Source organism: Nansenia antarctica, assembly GCF_963989245.1.
Source record: "Nansenia antarctica genome assembly, chromosome: 1".
NCBI classification, from domain to species: domain Eukaryota; kingdom Metazoa; phylum Chordata; class Actinopteri; order Argentiniformes; family Microstomatidae; genus Nansenia; species Nansenia antarctica.
In genome coordinates this window covers 1,284,388-1,299,574 of record NC_137674.1, presented here as the reverse complement: position 1 = coordinate 1,299,574, position 15,187 = coordinate 1,284,388, and the positions used below count along the sequence as shown (strand labels likewise).

The window sequence follows — 15,187 nt, the reverse complement described above, 5'->3', positions numbered from 1 at the left end:
TGTTTTCCGGCAAAAAAAAAATGGAATGGAATCACCAGTGTTAGGAGAGTAGAGTTAGGCAGATATCTCAATTTGGCCAAAATATGACTTCGTAATATCGTTAGCCTCATAGCATAATTGCCTGTCACCTCATTTCTATGTGGTATTACGAGAGGATCTGACCTTCCACATGTTGTGTCGTTTGATTCCCACTAGGGGGCGCTGTGCAGCAGAACGGCCACACCATCGCTGAGATCCAAGAAGAGGTGGCGTTGACCAATGTGGGCACCACCGCAGCGGCAGAGAAACGCCACAGCAGCAACGACAAGCTTCACTTCCCCCGGGCCGACCTGCAGACCATCACCACCCTGGGTAACACAGCCTCACTGCAGCTTCACATCCAAACACACAGTTAGAGAATTAACACTGGAACAGCCTCGAACTGCCTGTTTTACTGTCTACTATTAGAGCCGCCTCAGGGGTCAATGTTTAGAACGGGAAGCTGCTACTTACACACAAAGACCACTAGTTGGCGCGTCTTGTAAATTAGCCTGCCTCCTACACAGAAAAACTACTAAATAGCTTTATACTAGCTTATCCTGATGTGATTTTGAAAATGTAAGCATACTGGATGGTAGAACACACATATCTAGGAGAAGTCATGAAAGGAGGGTCCTGAAATTTGATCGAGTACAAAGATATATATATTTTTTTAAAAATTGTCACTTGGTCAAATGACCCCACCCATGGCTGTTCTAGTGTTAATGACCCCACCCATGGCTGTTCTAGTGTTAATGACCCCACCCATGGCTGTTCTAGTGTTAATGACCCCACCCATGGCTGTTCTAGTGTTAATGACCCCACCCATGGCTGTTCTAGTGTTAATGACCCCACCCATGGCTGTTCTAGTGTTAATGACCCCACCCATGGCTGTTCTAGTGTTAATGACCCCACCCATGGCTGTTCTAGTGTTAATGACCCCACCCATGGCTGTTCTAGTGTTAATGACCCCACCCATGGCTGCTCTAGTGTTAATGACCCCACCCATGGCTGTTCTAGTGTTAATGACCCCACCCATGCAGAATGCATTTCGCACCGGCCGGCAGCGGGGATTTTAAATCCTCCATTTTAAACCTCCATTGGCTAAAAGCTGTATTTGGCTTTATTATGCGTCCCTCTGGGGTCTGACCTGTGTTGGCCCTCTGGGTCTGTGTTCGGTGCAGGAAAGGGGGAGTTTGGCGACGTGCTGCTGGCCAAGGCCAAGGGCATCGAGGAGGGCGAGGAGGAGACGGTGGTTCTGGTGAAGGCCCTGCAGAGCCGAGACGAGCAGGTCCAGCTGGACTTCCGCCGGGAGGCTGAGATGTTCGCCAAGCTGAGCCACGGCAACGTGGTGCGACTGCTGGGCCTGTGCAGAGGAGCCGAACCTCACTACATGATCCTGGAGTACTACGACCTGGTACGCGCACACACACACACACACACACACACACACACACACACACTACATGATCCTGGAGTACTACGACCTGGTACACACACAGACACACACACACACACACACACACACACTACATGATCCTGGAGTACCTCGACCTGGTACGCACACACGCACACACACACACACACACACACACACACACACACACACACCACCTGATAGTAAAACACATTCTTACATTCTAATGTCACTGTGCCTCTCTCTCCCTTCTTCTCATTACCTTCCTGTCTGTCTTCACTGTATCTGTCCAATAAAATGACAGATATGAGACACACATTTTTTCTAATCTTACTGTGCATTATGTTTGCAGAATTAATGTTCTAAAACTTGTTTTTCCCGGGTATTAGGGTGATCTGAAACAGTTCCTGAGAATCTCTAAAAGCAAAGACGAGAAAATCAAGTCACAGCCTATCAGCACCAAGACCAAAGTAAGGAGGGGTTACTACATGTGTGTGTGTCTGTTTCACCTAATGCTTTTATGTTCACATCTTTTTTGGGAAATTATGCACATCCTCTACTACTACATGACATGAATATTTGGATGCAAATTAATCTTTCTTTCTAAACAGATACGGTTAGTAATTTAATTGGTTTGTACAAGAAGGAAAAAGGCTTGTAGAATCCTAGTTGAACCACAGTGTTAAATAACAGATTAGATTCAACGTTATTGTCATTGCAGAGTACAAGTACTATACAACGAAATGCAGTTTAGCATCCAACCACAAAGTGCAAATAGTGATATAAGGGCATGATATAAATAGAACAAGAATGGTAGTGATAGATAACTATGTAATATACAGTATGTGCAGAGGTACTATTGTAAACGTCAGTTTAGTTTAGAGCTATATACAGTTATGAGCTATATACAGTGAGGTAGTTTATGTACAGTATCTAATGTGCAATGTGCAATATACAGTATGAGCAAAGGTACTAGAGCAAACATCAGTAGTGCAACTACTGTAAACATCAGTAGTGCATCAGTAGTGCAAAGGTTCTAGAGCGATCAAACAGATGTTCGATTTACCATCCTGAACCTGTGTTAAGCAGCATTGTATCATGTCCCTGTGCTCTCTCTCCCCTCCCCAGGTGAACCTGTGTTAAGCAGCATTGTATCATGTCCCTGTGCTCTCTCTCCCCTCCCCAGGTGTCCATCTGTGTCCAGGTGGCCCATGGGATGGAGCACCTGTCCAATCACCGCTTTGTCCACAAGGACTTGGCCGCCCGCAACTGCCTGATCAGCGGCCAACGCAACGTCAAAGTCTCAGCTCTCAGCCTCAGCAAGGACGTTTACAACAGGTCAGATTATATGGATTTCAAAAACACATCGTTTGAGAAGAAAGTATCATACATTTGTAAAGGGATATATTCAGCCATTGCTGAATTTAACACTAGAACAGCCGTGGCTGTTTTAACTACTATAAGAGCCGCCTCAGGGGGTCAAATGGCCATAGTCATGGGAAGGTGCTACTTACACACAAAGACCACTAGTTGGCGCGTCTTGTAAATTAGCCTGCCTCCTACACAGAAAAACTGCAAAATAGCTTTATACTAGCTTATCCTGATGTGATTTTGAAAATGTAAGGATACTGGGTGGTAGAACGCACATATCATAATAATAATAATAATAATAATAATAATAATAATGATTTAATTATTATTATTATTATTATTATTATCATTATTATTATTATTATATAGTGCCTTTCATAAAACCCAAGGACGCTTTACAATTCTAAAGGAAACGGTCAGACAGACAAAACCGAAAACAAACAAAACAAAACAGAAACAGTGACTAGGGGCCAAAGGCCTTGGTGAACAGATGGGTTTTGAGGGCTGATTTGAAGGAGTCCAGGGTAGGTGGGGGCGTTGCGGATCACTATGGGGAGAGAGTTCCAGAGGGTAGGTGCGGCCACGCTGAAGGCTCTGTCCCCAAAGGTCCGTAGGTTGGTGCGGGGGGTGGACAGCAGGCTGAGGACCGCAAGAGGTGGGAGAGTTGGGAGAGGAGGTCATTGGGTACTGGGGGGGCGCAGGCATGGAGGGATTTGTAAGTGAGCAGAAGGATTTTGTATGTGATGCGGAACTTGACCGGAAGCCAGTGGAGGTGGATGAGGGTGGGGATGATGTGCTGCCAGGGCTTGGTGTGTGTGAGAAACCCTGGAAGCTGAGTGCCTGTCCAGGGCTTTGCTGGGTACCCCCGAACAGGACTACGTTGCAGTAATCCAGACGGGAGGTGAAAAGGGCACGTATGAGGGTTTCGGCCACAAGAGTCAGTGAGGGGCGGTCAGAGTCTTGATATGTTTTTTAGGTGGAAGAAGGCCATTTTGGTGATGGATTTAATGTGGGACTGGAAGGAAAGGGTGGAGTCAATGATGACACCCAGGTTGTGCGGACTTCGGGGGATGGGGATATTTATATAGCACATTTTACAACAACAAAAACTGCCGCCCAAAGTGCTTAACAGAAAACACTAGTAAAAGAGAAACAACAGATACAAAATACACTAAAAACAAGGTGCAATACAAAATACAAGTGCAGAAATAAAAGTACAAAAAGTGCAGTGTCGGGAGGCAGGCTCACCTCAGGTCAAAGGCTAGGGAGAAAAGGTGTGTTTTTCTCAAGTATTATGTTACCATGTTCACAGTCCATCCCTCTGCCTGGCTGACTGGCTTTGTCTGTGATTCTCTGCCCTCCTGCTGCAGTGAGTACTACCACTACCGGCAGGCGTGGATCCCTCTGCGCTGGCTCCCTGCGGAGTCCGTCTTTGAGGACGACTTCTCCACCAAGTCTGACGTGTGGGCCTTCGGAGTACTGATGTGGGAGGTGTTCAGCCATGGAGAACTGCCGTACACCAAACTCAGCGACGATGAGGTTCTAGAAGGTCAGTGTCTATCTAGCCTTTTGTCTTCATGGCTGAGCGATCCACTGGAGCGGTGTCTACTGTCCATCACTCCTGAGGTGATATAAAACTACTACTTTAACGACTCCAGCAGTATTTCACCCCTATAACCCCGCCCCCCCTCCCTCTCTGTCTCCGCTCCCCCCAGGTCTGCAGGCGGGGAAGATGAAGCTGCCGGTGCCAGACGACTGCCCCTCCAAAGTCTACAAACTCATGGTCCGCTGCTGGGCCCCCAGCCTCAAAGAGCGCCCCTCCTTCAGCGAGATCGTCAACGCCCTGGGAGAACTGCCCTCTGACAGCAAGGTCTGAGAGAACCACAACAAGCCACCCCCCCCCCCCCCCAGAGAGATCTATATCCCCCATGTCAACCCCCCCCCCCCCACACACACACACAAATAAACACAGAAATGCTGGATTCTGAGTCTCTCACATTTCAGGGAGCGGGGAAGGACGTGAGGAGTGTTTTTGTTTTTTTTGTTCATTTCAAAAGGAGGAGGTGTGGATAAAGAAGAAAATACTTTGAACTATACCGTTGGAAACATAACCATGTATGGATGGAAGGTTTCATATGAGGACACGAATGCCAGGAAGTTTACATTGCCTTAATCGCAGCATGGAAGGCAACCTCGTTGTCCCCTTTCTCGGTCATTGTGGTTCCGCTGTGCCGTGCCTGGGTCTCTCATAGGGCTTACACACCGGCAGTTCCGAACGCCGGTTCGCGTTCGCGTTCGGAAACCTCCGAACGTTGGCGCTGTCTGGCGAACGATACACTGGTATGAACGCGGGCTCGTTCGCCAGACAGCGCCAACGTTCGGAGGTTTCCGAACGTGAACGCGAACCGGCGTTCGGAACTGCCGGTGTGAAAGCCCTATCAGAGCTGGTACCAGTCCCAGAGACACTGACTCTTACGTGATCTTGCAGCACAGAAGCCTACGAACGAACTACAGTGCCTGCCCCCCCACCCACCCACCCACCTGGACCTAATCTTCCACCTCTGAAACCCTCCAACTAATCCAAGAGGGGATCCTAAGCTATTTTGTGGCAGGGAAGGGTGGGGGGGGGGCACTGTGTGTACTAGATTCACTACCTGAATGCTGTATAGCTAGTTTGAATCAGAATATTACATTTGGCAACCTCTGTGTGTGCCACTGATGGTGGTGTGTTTGAGCTGTTCTTATGATATCTGTGTTTAAAATGCAAATGTCAGGGCTAGAGCACAAATGGACTTGGGTTGGGCATGACGGTTTGTAGTCTGTTACATGTGGATCTGTAGTTGTGTGTCTGGGGAACTCAGTGGATGTGATTTTCTGTGTGACTAAGAAAAAAGTACTGTCATGTAAATGTATAGCCAAGGAATACTTTTTTTGAGTGAGTGCGAGTGCTTTAAAAACTTTGAGGTGCTTAATGGTGACCATCGTATTTGATGGGAATATCCAAATAGACCACATTATTCATTTATCAACAAAGCTCACTGTTGTTGCAGGTTGTCATGGTTACATCCCTGCAGCGTTGTGTCTCTCTCCAGAGCCAATCATGGCTGTCCTAACCCGTCTGCTGGTCCAGTTACTTTGTGCAATGTTGCGATGTGGACAGGGCCCACCAGGCGGCGTCCTAACTATTCCCACCGTAGTTGGGGTAGACCACGCCAACTTCTGGAATATGTAGGGGTGTTTTTTTTTTTTTCGCAATCACTGACACCAAGAATAGGCGCGCGTTCCAGGGCCCACAGGGCAATGAGAGCCGCGCCCGGCCGCTTGCGGCCGTGCCCGCGGCGAACATTGACCGTTGGCCCGCGGCACACTCAGCGCCGCCCGAGTTGCATACAGAGATGGGTAACCTATATCTAATCGTGCACCCTGTGTTACGTCACAAGCTAAAATCCAATGGGGTTGCGGAACGACCTGCGCGGCGGAAGAACAAGATACAGAGAACACCCCTACATATTCCAGAAGTTGGCGTGGCGTGGGCGTGGTCTACCCCAACTACGGTGGGAATCGTTAGGACGCCGGACGATGTGTACATAATGTTAGAGACCATGCACTAACTTCACTTAAAAAACATCTTTTATTATTATCATGTTGTAGAAGGATGTACAGGAGCCTGTTTATTTATTATGAAGGTCCTGTCTTTTTTTACCAATCTTTTTTAAAATAGAAAGGTACTCTGTGATCACTAAATACAGCCTAAATGTGCATTCAGTATGGTAATAAACTCAGTATGTTATTACAGAGAACAAAGGAGGATGAGAGAGAGAAAGAGAGAGAGAGAGAGAATGACTACAAGTCACCAGTACTCATTACTCCAAGTGCCTGGTCATTGGTCAATGAAGGATTATTAGCTGTTTTTCCCTATTTTCTACAATATCTAATCAAAATGCAATGGCCTTTTTTTGTTTTTAAGAACTTGTTGTTTTTCTATATTGTTTTTTTTTGTGCAAAACACAGATGTTGTTTTTTCTATGAATGCTAGTCACTAGCACCTACTCTTCCTTTTTTAAATTAGCTTCAGCAAGGTCACAGTAACCACAATGTATACATGCTGCTGTCAATAAAGGTTCACGTCTTTTTTAACCAAGGTGTGTCATATGTCTAATCAGTATGATTATTCAACTCTGGAGATACCATAGACAGGTGCTGTGCTTCAGTATCATAAACATGTATAGACATATTATGTTTGACAAAATGTGCTCTAGAGAATTAATAAAGTGATGTACTATAAACTATTATAGCCAGTTGGGAGTATAAAGAATATATCATGACTCTCAGCCTTATATAGCCTACTAGCATATAGGGATTTCCTTTAAAAGTGTTATGTTCTGCTAAAGATGTAGTATGATACGGATGACTCTCACCCCATCATGTGAATTTAATGCTGATTTTGTTTTCGCCACACTGTAGGGCTGCTTTTTAATTAGGATGTATTTTTGACTCTGGGTCTCAGACCCAGCCCTTCAATGGACCAGCCCTTCAATGTTTCATAACATGATGTGCACATCATCGCGATAGACAATGAACAGCGGGCCGTTCCAAGACTGCTCATGTTCATAACTCCAAAACCTATACTGGCTCCCGGTGAAATACAGGATCCAATTCAAAATCCTACTCATCGCTTACAAAACCATCAACAATCTGGCCCCCTCCTACCTTGCCGACCTCGTCCCTCTCCACACCCCCTCCTCCCGCTGGCTCAGGTCTGACGACCAAACCACCCTCAAGACCACCAGGACCAAGCTCCGGACCTGGGGTGATGGGGCCTTTTCAGCCGCAGCCCCGTCCCTCTGGAACGCCCTCCCCAACCACATCAGACAGGCCAACACCCTGCCAACATTTAAACAGGCCCTCAAAACACACCTCGTCAAGCTCGCCTTCACCACTTAACCCTCTCCCCCTGCCCTTTCCATGTGTCCCCAACATTACTACTCAATATTTTCAGTTTGTAAAGCGTCTTCGAGTGTCTAGAAAAGCGCTATATAATTCTAATGTATTATCATTATTATCATTATTATTATTATTATTATGTGTATCTCCCCTGGTTAGTTTAACATAGGATCATCATAGACAGACATGTAACACATCACACAGCCAGCGGACCTCTTCACATTGACACCTGAGTTTGGAAGGTGGTGCCGTCTACTCTGTGGGGATGAGAGATGTTCCTGTTCCAGGAGGACATGCAAAGAGACTGATCAGTGCATGGATTTGGATTGTGAGTCCCCCCCAATGCACTTTGCCAAATGATCAGGAACTGATAGGGAGAGAGTGGATTGTGTATATGAATAAATGCAGTTAACTAGAAAATGCTTCCTTGTATGTGGATAGATACTGTATGCAGCAGATTTGGTTGTACAGTTTTCAAGCAGTTAAACTACAGAGCATTGACCCTTGATTCTGTGGGCTTGCATCTTCTTTCAAAGATGATGTGTTACAAGTTATATCAACTGTGTCCAAAGCATTTAACACTAGGCATCAGAAATGTTACCATTTTAAACTATTGGAGATAGCCTATAGTGTACTATTTACTATTCTAAGAGTTAACACATAACTCTGAAAAAATAATAATACAAACATTATTATTATTTTATTTATTATTATTATAAAACACGAATTAAGCCATAATTCAAATTCGTTTATCATGATAAATAATCTGATATTAAAAAAAATACAATGTTACTGAGCCACATGCATGATTTGTTATTACGATAGCTCATTCCCGGGCTGCGTTCGTAAATTCGCTCTGCCAGCGCCGGATCGCACATTTGCGTTCGACGTCATAAAGAGACCAAGTAATTTGATTGGACAAGAGGCGTTCCATGAACGCTGATCAGATTTCCAGAGCACATTTACGAACGCAGCCCCTGTGTTTACGGTGACGTGTGAGCAGCGCAACCATTTTGGTATTTATTCTAATGAACACGCGATATTGGCCAATGGCAGCTCTACTCAGATACCCATCAGCCAATCCACAGGCGACGCTGTGACTCACCAAATAAGGAGAGACAACACCATAAAAGGACACATTGTATCTCTTTATAAGGAGGAAAGTAGATCCTGGGCGATAATATTATTCCGCCCTCTTGATAAATTATTTCCCAAAACCAGCCGATTCTAACACAATATGCTACACATAACACCGTTTACATAATATATAACGGACACCCTATGCGGTATCCACGCGTTTGAGGCGGTCGCCGGCGACATTTTAGGCGTTTTACAGCGCGAACTACATGTCACGGCGGAGTAACAACGAAAGGCGTACTTCGCGTTTTCCTTTTTGAGAAAGTGGCTCAGAGTTTGGGGACAGCGAGGAGGTTGAGCTGACTGACCCGGGGAGAAGGGCTCTAGGGGCGGCAGCACTTTGGAGAAAGTTTCCCTCGTTGGCGGTTCCATCAGAGAGATTCCAATTCAGCGGTGTTAGTAGTGTTTGTTTACCTTTCTGGTCCAGGTTCGGGGTTATATACTAATACTAGTTGTCTTGGCTGGCGTTTTTTGAGACACACGGTCGCTGTAGAAAAGCATGTTACCAAGCCAGGCTGGGACGGCACCATCTGGGAACGGGTCAACATCAGCCAGAGGTCTGAACACGGCGGTGGGTCACCCCGGCTCCAGGGGGGTCATCGGGACCGGGATTCGAGCCGGTGTTGTTGGGATGTTAGGTGGAAACGGCCCAGGAGGAGCGAGGAGCGGAGGGGGTGCAACGAGACCAGGGAACGGGACCACCCCGGGACTGACCACTCTGCAGACCGCTGGACAGGGAGGTTTGGGGGGGCTGGGGGGGTTCCCACCATCCAGGTACGACCCGGAGAAAGAGACCCCGATGGGCAGCGGCTCGGAGGCTGACTCGGACTCGGGAGACGACGATGACCCCATGGGGGGTGGGGGTGGGGGGTCATTCGGGGACAGCAGGAGTCGAGGTGTGAAGCGGGAGAGAGCCGAGATGGAGGCGGCCGTGACCGGGGGGGGGCAGGGGGCCGGAGGAGGAGGAGGAGGAGGACACCACCCCGGGGGGGGCTACGGAGGTGGCGGGGGGGTCCCCGGAGGAGGAGGAGGGGGGGTCGCTGGAGCCAAGCCAGGGAAGAAGACACGTGGGCGGGTGAAGATCAAGATGGAGTTTATTGACAACAAGCTGAGGCGGTACACAACTTTCAGCAAGAGGAAGACCGGCATCATGAAGAAGGTGAGATGAGATGAGAGGATCCAGTGGTGTGGAGATGGTTGAGATCAGTGGTGGACTCAGGCTGTTTGAAGGGCAGGGGCGAAAAAAAGATACAGAAAAAAAAGGTCAACAGAGGAAGAAGAGGGTGACAGAGGAAGAGGGAGACAGAGGAAGAGGGAGACAGAGGCAGGTCAACAGAGGAGGAAGAGGGTGAGGAGGCAGGTCAACAGAGAGTCCCACCAGTGGTTGTGATGATGATTGATGATCCACTCATTGCCTCTGTTGTCATGTGCAGATGTGACACAGACAGAGGTGCATCATAGTGTCACTTTTGCCCTCTTGCAGCATGTTGAAACTGTTGTTCATTCATGAGAGTGTTTGCTTCATCACAAAGCTGATGATAAACCTGCTTATTTGGTGCATTTGTGAGGCGTCATATCTTGTGTGTCTTGAAACTGTAACTGTAACTGTAATGACTAATGCACTAGTGTAGGCCTGTGTATGTAATATCATGTTTAATCCTTCACCATTTTGGTCGACTTCCCAACTTTTGCAATGCGACTCATCTTCATGAGACACTTAATAGCCATAATTATTATGCTACCTTATTTCAATAACTGTAATACTAGGCTACTAGGCTATTATGTCCAAGTTAACGTAGGCCCGCCTGCCACACAGCTTGTAGGATTTCCCTTAGGCAATTAGGCTACATCCTCATAAACTTGATGGAAGAGAGAGTGTGTGCAGCACACTTACTTTATTGCTTTGACTCCTGTGAACGAATCAGGTGGGACATGGTATCTCTGCCCTGGCACAGAGTGAGTTGTTGAAGTCGGTACAGTCATGACTGGATCTGGCCTTTAAATAGACTAGAGTAGAGCAACTGACATTCCTATTTCTGACTAGGACCCCACCCCCTGTACATGCTCTCACTCACTCACTCCCTCCACACACACACACACACACACACACTGTTAAAACATGTGATTTTTTGATATGTCTTTATGTCTGAATTCTCTCTTTTCCGTTTGCTGTACACAACCTCTACTGGGGTGCTTTTCACTGCACCCTTCCACTGCACATGAGGGTGTCTACCTACAGGGCTGTGGTAGTCATCAGCAGCAGTCCACAGACCCCTGTCCTGAAGTGTGTCACAGCCAACAGCTGACCAAACCTCAGGGACGGAGAGCAGAGACAGTAAAAGGGCAATTAAGCAGAGACCATAGAAGAAACTCGGGCCTAACTGATGCCCTACTGTAATAAACATGATGCAATCGCCTTGCTTCACACCGTCGCTTTGGTCGTCCAATAGCCTTCTCTCACTGTACTGTAACATTACCTAAGATCTAACCTCTTTGAAACCAGGAAAGGACGACACACATAAACAACAAGCAACGTCTTCTACGAGCATGTGGGGGGGAGGGTTCTTGAAATGTAACATCCAATGTAAATGCAAAGCACATCGCTCTGTCCAGTTCAGCCCAGCCCAAGACAGATTGGCTAGTCTAGACCTCCGAAGGAGCCGCGAGAACAATGTGATTTTGGAAGTGTGGCTACATGAGACTACCTAGGACATCACTTATGTTTTTTTTGTATGCCTATATTAACATAGGTCTGAAGCAAAGCTGTTTTCTATTGAAAAAAAGACAACAGCTGGATGAATTGCTGTAGTGCAGATAAAGTAAAGTATTTTTGGATGGGTTTTATTGAAATAATTAGAAAACATTCAATAGCATTGCAATATCGGATCTTTGTAATAGGGGTTGAGTTGTCATCACCACTGCGATTATTTGTGCTCAGGCCTCCTGGGCTGTTGTCGTGGAAACTAAGGTTGTCTGTGTAGGCAGCTTTACTTATGCTAATGAGTTCAGGGTTTTGACAAAGTCAAAATGGCACCTCGGATTCGTCAGGTTCAAGGTGTCCGAATGTGTGCGAATCGTCTTGTGATACAGTTGCAGTTGACGGTCTCTAGACTCTAGATATTGTCTGACCCGCATCTTGGAAAGGTTACGCACACTCATCCCAGACAGCCTAAGGTCTGCGCACTATAGTTCTCCAGTGTGACGATTGGCACACGCCAATCTTTGAGGTCCCCTCTACAGACGCACACTCTTACCTCCTGTAAATATTGTACGTTGAGGTGCCACCAGGTTGTATTGTGAGTTGTATTTAGCCAGGCCTATTCTGTGCGTTGTGTGTTCAGTCTGTCTCGCCTACATTATGTCTCCTTTGCGTAACCCTAAATTGGGCTATTCACCCCAACATGTGACCTGCAAGGCCGAAGATGTAGATGTAGAGCCTGTGTGGGTTGGCTCATCCACCTGGGGCCTACCCGCAAGCCTCCCTACCAGGCCCTGCAGGTTCACCCAGACTCACATTATGTACGCAGAGACAGCCATAGAGATCACACACTGAATACAGGGTCAGAGATTACCACAGCAACAAGGCCTAAAAGTAAACAAACCAGTATATGACAAAGGAGATGCACATAGGAACTTCACCCTCCCTTACTTTCAACACAACGTAAACATCCAGTATTTATTGACCAACCCTACGTTCCCAGAAACCTGCTTGTGATGCAGATCATAGCTCACCACCACCACACAGTTCTTCTTTGAACTACAGACAGTCAGACACCCGCAATGTCATTGATTTGAAGTCTCTACAGTACGGTAGAACGTACAGAACTCAGCTCAGTCAGTCCACTCAACTTCTCTGCACTGCACTATGCAGCAAATGCATTTGAGAAGCTGAACGAGGACGCGTTGAGTGCGGCCAACCACGGGTCTCTCCTCTACTCCACTGCTGTACAGGCTTTGGGGCTTTCAGCTACTTCAGCAACAGAGGTGGTCTCAGGACTAACTGTGACAGAGCCAGGGAAGGATGAGTGCTTATACAAGACAGCATAGCCCTTCTCCCTTCATATTATCTCTCTTTCCTCCTCTATTTGTAGACTGTAAGATTCCTCTACCTCCTCTGCTTCCTTCCACTACTCTCTCTTCTCTTCTCTTCTCCACTCCCGTCTGTCTATCTGGGAGCAGTCTGTCTACCCTAGCAGCTTTAAGCCTTAAACCTGAGAGAGGGAGAAGGTACACAGCCGATCACTTGAGTCGAGTGGTCAAACTGATTATCGATTGTGACATAAGCCAGTAGGCCTTCTACTAAGACCCGGCTAGTCTTACTAACCCTAACTCTAGCATTAACCCTTTAACTCTTCCTTTAGAAGTGAGTGTGATTGTAGGCGAAGCTTCAAACCTACAGTACTGTACATACATACATACCCACAACTGAAAATGAATGACCTGAAGCCAATGATAAGAAAATAATAATGTATGACATAAATGAAATACCTGAATCTGCAAACATCTATTTCGTTTAGAAATCTTTGTTTGTCAGAGGAGCGTCATCGTCTTGCATGAATCCGTTGTATTATTTATAAGCACTATGGATCCTACAAGGCTGCACAGGTACAGTAATGTTAGTGTTTCATTCCTTCCTGATCTGCCCGTCTGTCGTCTCTGTTGACAGATATGAAATCATGTATCAACCAACATAAGTTGTGGTCAGTAAGCCCATGTTAATGTGACTGTTCCTCCTCTCCTTCCTGTCCCCGTCTCTCTCCATCTTCTGTCTCTGTGCTGCCTAAATCCTGTTTAGGATGAATCAAACGTCTCTCGGGTGCAATTTCACTACAGTGGCAACAACAAGTGCCTGTTGAGAGAAGTACAAGATGTGTGCTGTTGCCTATAGAATGCAGGAGGGTCAGAGAGGGTGACCTCTGACCTCTGACACGCTGTGCAGTCACAGTATGGTAGAGGGTATGCACGCTGTGCAGTCACAGTATGGTAGAGGGTATGCACGCTGTGCAGTCACAGTATGGTAGAGGGTATGCACGCTGTGCAGTCACAGTATGGTAGAGGGTATGCACGCTGTGCAGTCACAGTATGGTAGAGGGTCTGCACGCTGTGCAGTCACAGTATGGTAGAGGGTATGCACGCTGTGCAGTCACAGTATGGTAGAGGGTATGCACGCTGTGCAGTCACAGTATGGTGTCAGAGAGGGTATGCACGCTGTGCAGTCACAGTATGGTAGAGGGTCTGCACGCTGTGCAGTCACAGTATGGTAGAGGGTCTGCACGCTGTGCAGTCACAGTATGGTAGAGGGTATGCACGCTGTGCAGTCACAGTATGGTAGAGGGTCTGCACGCTGTGCAGTCACAGTATGGTAGAGGGTATGCACGCTGTGCAGTCACAGTATGGTTCATAGGAGACTCATTGACCCTAGCTAGATACACCCAGGAAAGCCCAGGAATGGGTGTGGCTGGAATGAACGGCACGGTTGGAGACTGGAAAGTGTGTTAATGTTCACCTGTGAGGAAGCCCTCTGTCACAAGGCTCAATCGATCAGTCTCACTAAACACGCTATTTTCGGGCCCTTATCTTTAGTTGCGTTTTTTTTATCTTTAGTTGCTGTACATCAGAATTCACCACTGAGCTGTTTTTAGTGTTTCCTTGGCTAGTTGGCTGCGGTTTTAACCCGTTGTTTGGAGGGAACACTGTTGGGAACTCTGTTTTCCCCCTGCAGCCTTTGCCCTGGATGTATAGTACCAGTCAAAAGTTGTTTGGACACACTTACCCATTCAATTGAATGGGGAGACGCGTGTCCAAACTTTTGACTAGTACTGTAGGTAACACAAATTAGCATGGTCTTTCTTTCTTTCTTTCTTTCTTTCTTTCTTTCAAAAAAGTAGGCTATTATGGATTGTTTTCTCAGTCTGCTCCAGTTACTCATAACTTTAAATGGTAACGCGCCTTGTATTGATTCAAGTTTTTTCTTGTGTTATCCTAAAATGAGACCCTGACTAAGGTTTCGCCCAGATCTCTTCCAGGCTGATAGTTGTGGCGGTTCTAGGTTGTATTAAACGGGGTGGCAGAGGGGGTGGCAAAGGATTTCTCGGGTCGTGAGCTGATGTTGATGATGCTCTCTCCCTCACAGCAGGCCTACAAGCTGACTAAGGCCCTGACTAAGGTTTTGCCCAGATTTCTTCCATGCTGATAGTGGCTCAGTGGCGGTTCTAGAATGTTTTAAATGGGGGTGGCAGAGCGGTGGTCGGGTCGTGAGCTGATGTTGATGTGGTTCTCTCCCTCCCGGCAGCCTACGAG

At 46.9% G+C, this 15,187-nt stretch overlaps 2 protein-coding genes across 2 annotated transcripts in view; both read left to right on the top strand.

Moving 5' to 3' along the window:
- ptk7b (protein tyrosine kinase 7b) overlaps nt 1–4,689 on the top strand; it is a gene marked incomplete at its 5' end in the record, with an annotated part of 43,133 nt that extends 38,444 nt beyond the window's left edge. Inside the window, 6 exons of the mRNA XM_080548868.1 lie at nt 196–351; nt 1,203–1,435; nt 1,825–1,905; nt 2,622–2,773; nt 4,177–4,355; nt 4,522–4,689. Coding sequence (XP_080404994.1) covers nt 196–351; nt 1,203–1,435; nt 1,825–1,905; nt 2,622–2,773; nt 4,177–4,355; nt 4,522–4,682 — 962 coding nt within the window. The 3' untranslated portion in view covers nt 4,683–4,689. The remainder of the gene's footprint in view (nt 1–195; nt 352–1,202; nt 1,436–1,824; nt 1,906–2,621; nt 2,774–4,176; nt 4,356–4,521) is intronic.
- Nucleotides 4,690–9,328: 4,639 nt separating this feature from the next.
- srfb (serum response factor b) lies at nt 9,329–10,055 on the top strand (the record flags this gene model as incomplete). The annotated part of the gene is made up of 1 exon (XM_080548857.1): nt 9,329–10,055. Exon 1 carries the CDS (start codon nt 9,387–9,389, stop codon nt 10,053–10,055), a length of 669 nt encoding a protein of 222 aa, XP_080404983.1. The 5' UTR covers nt 9,329–9,386.
- Between the last annotated feature and the right edge of the window lie 5,132 nt (nt 10,056–15,187).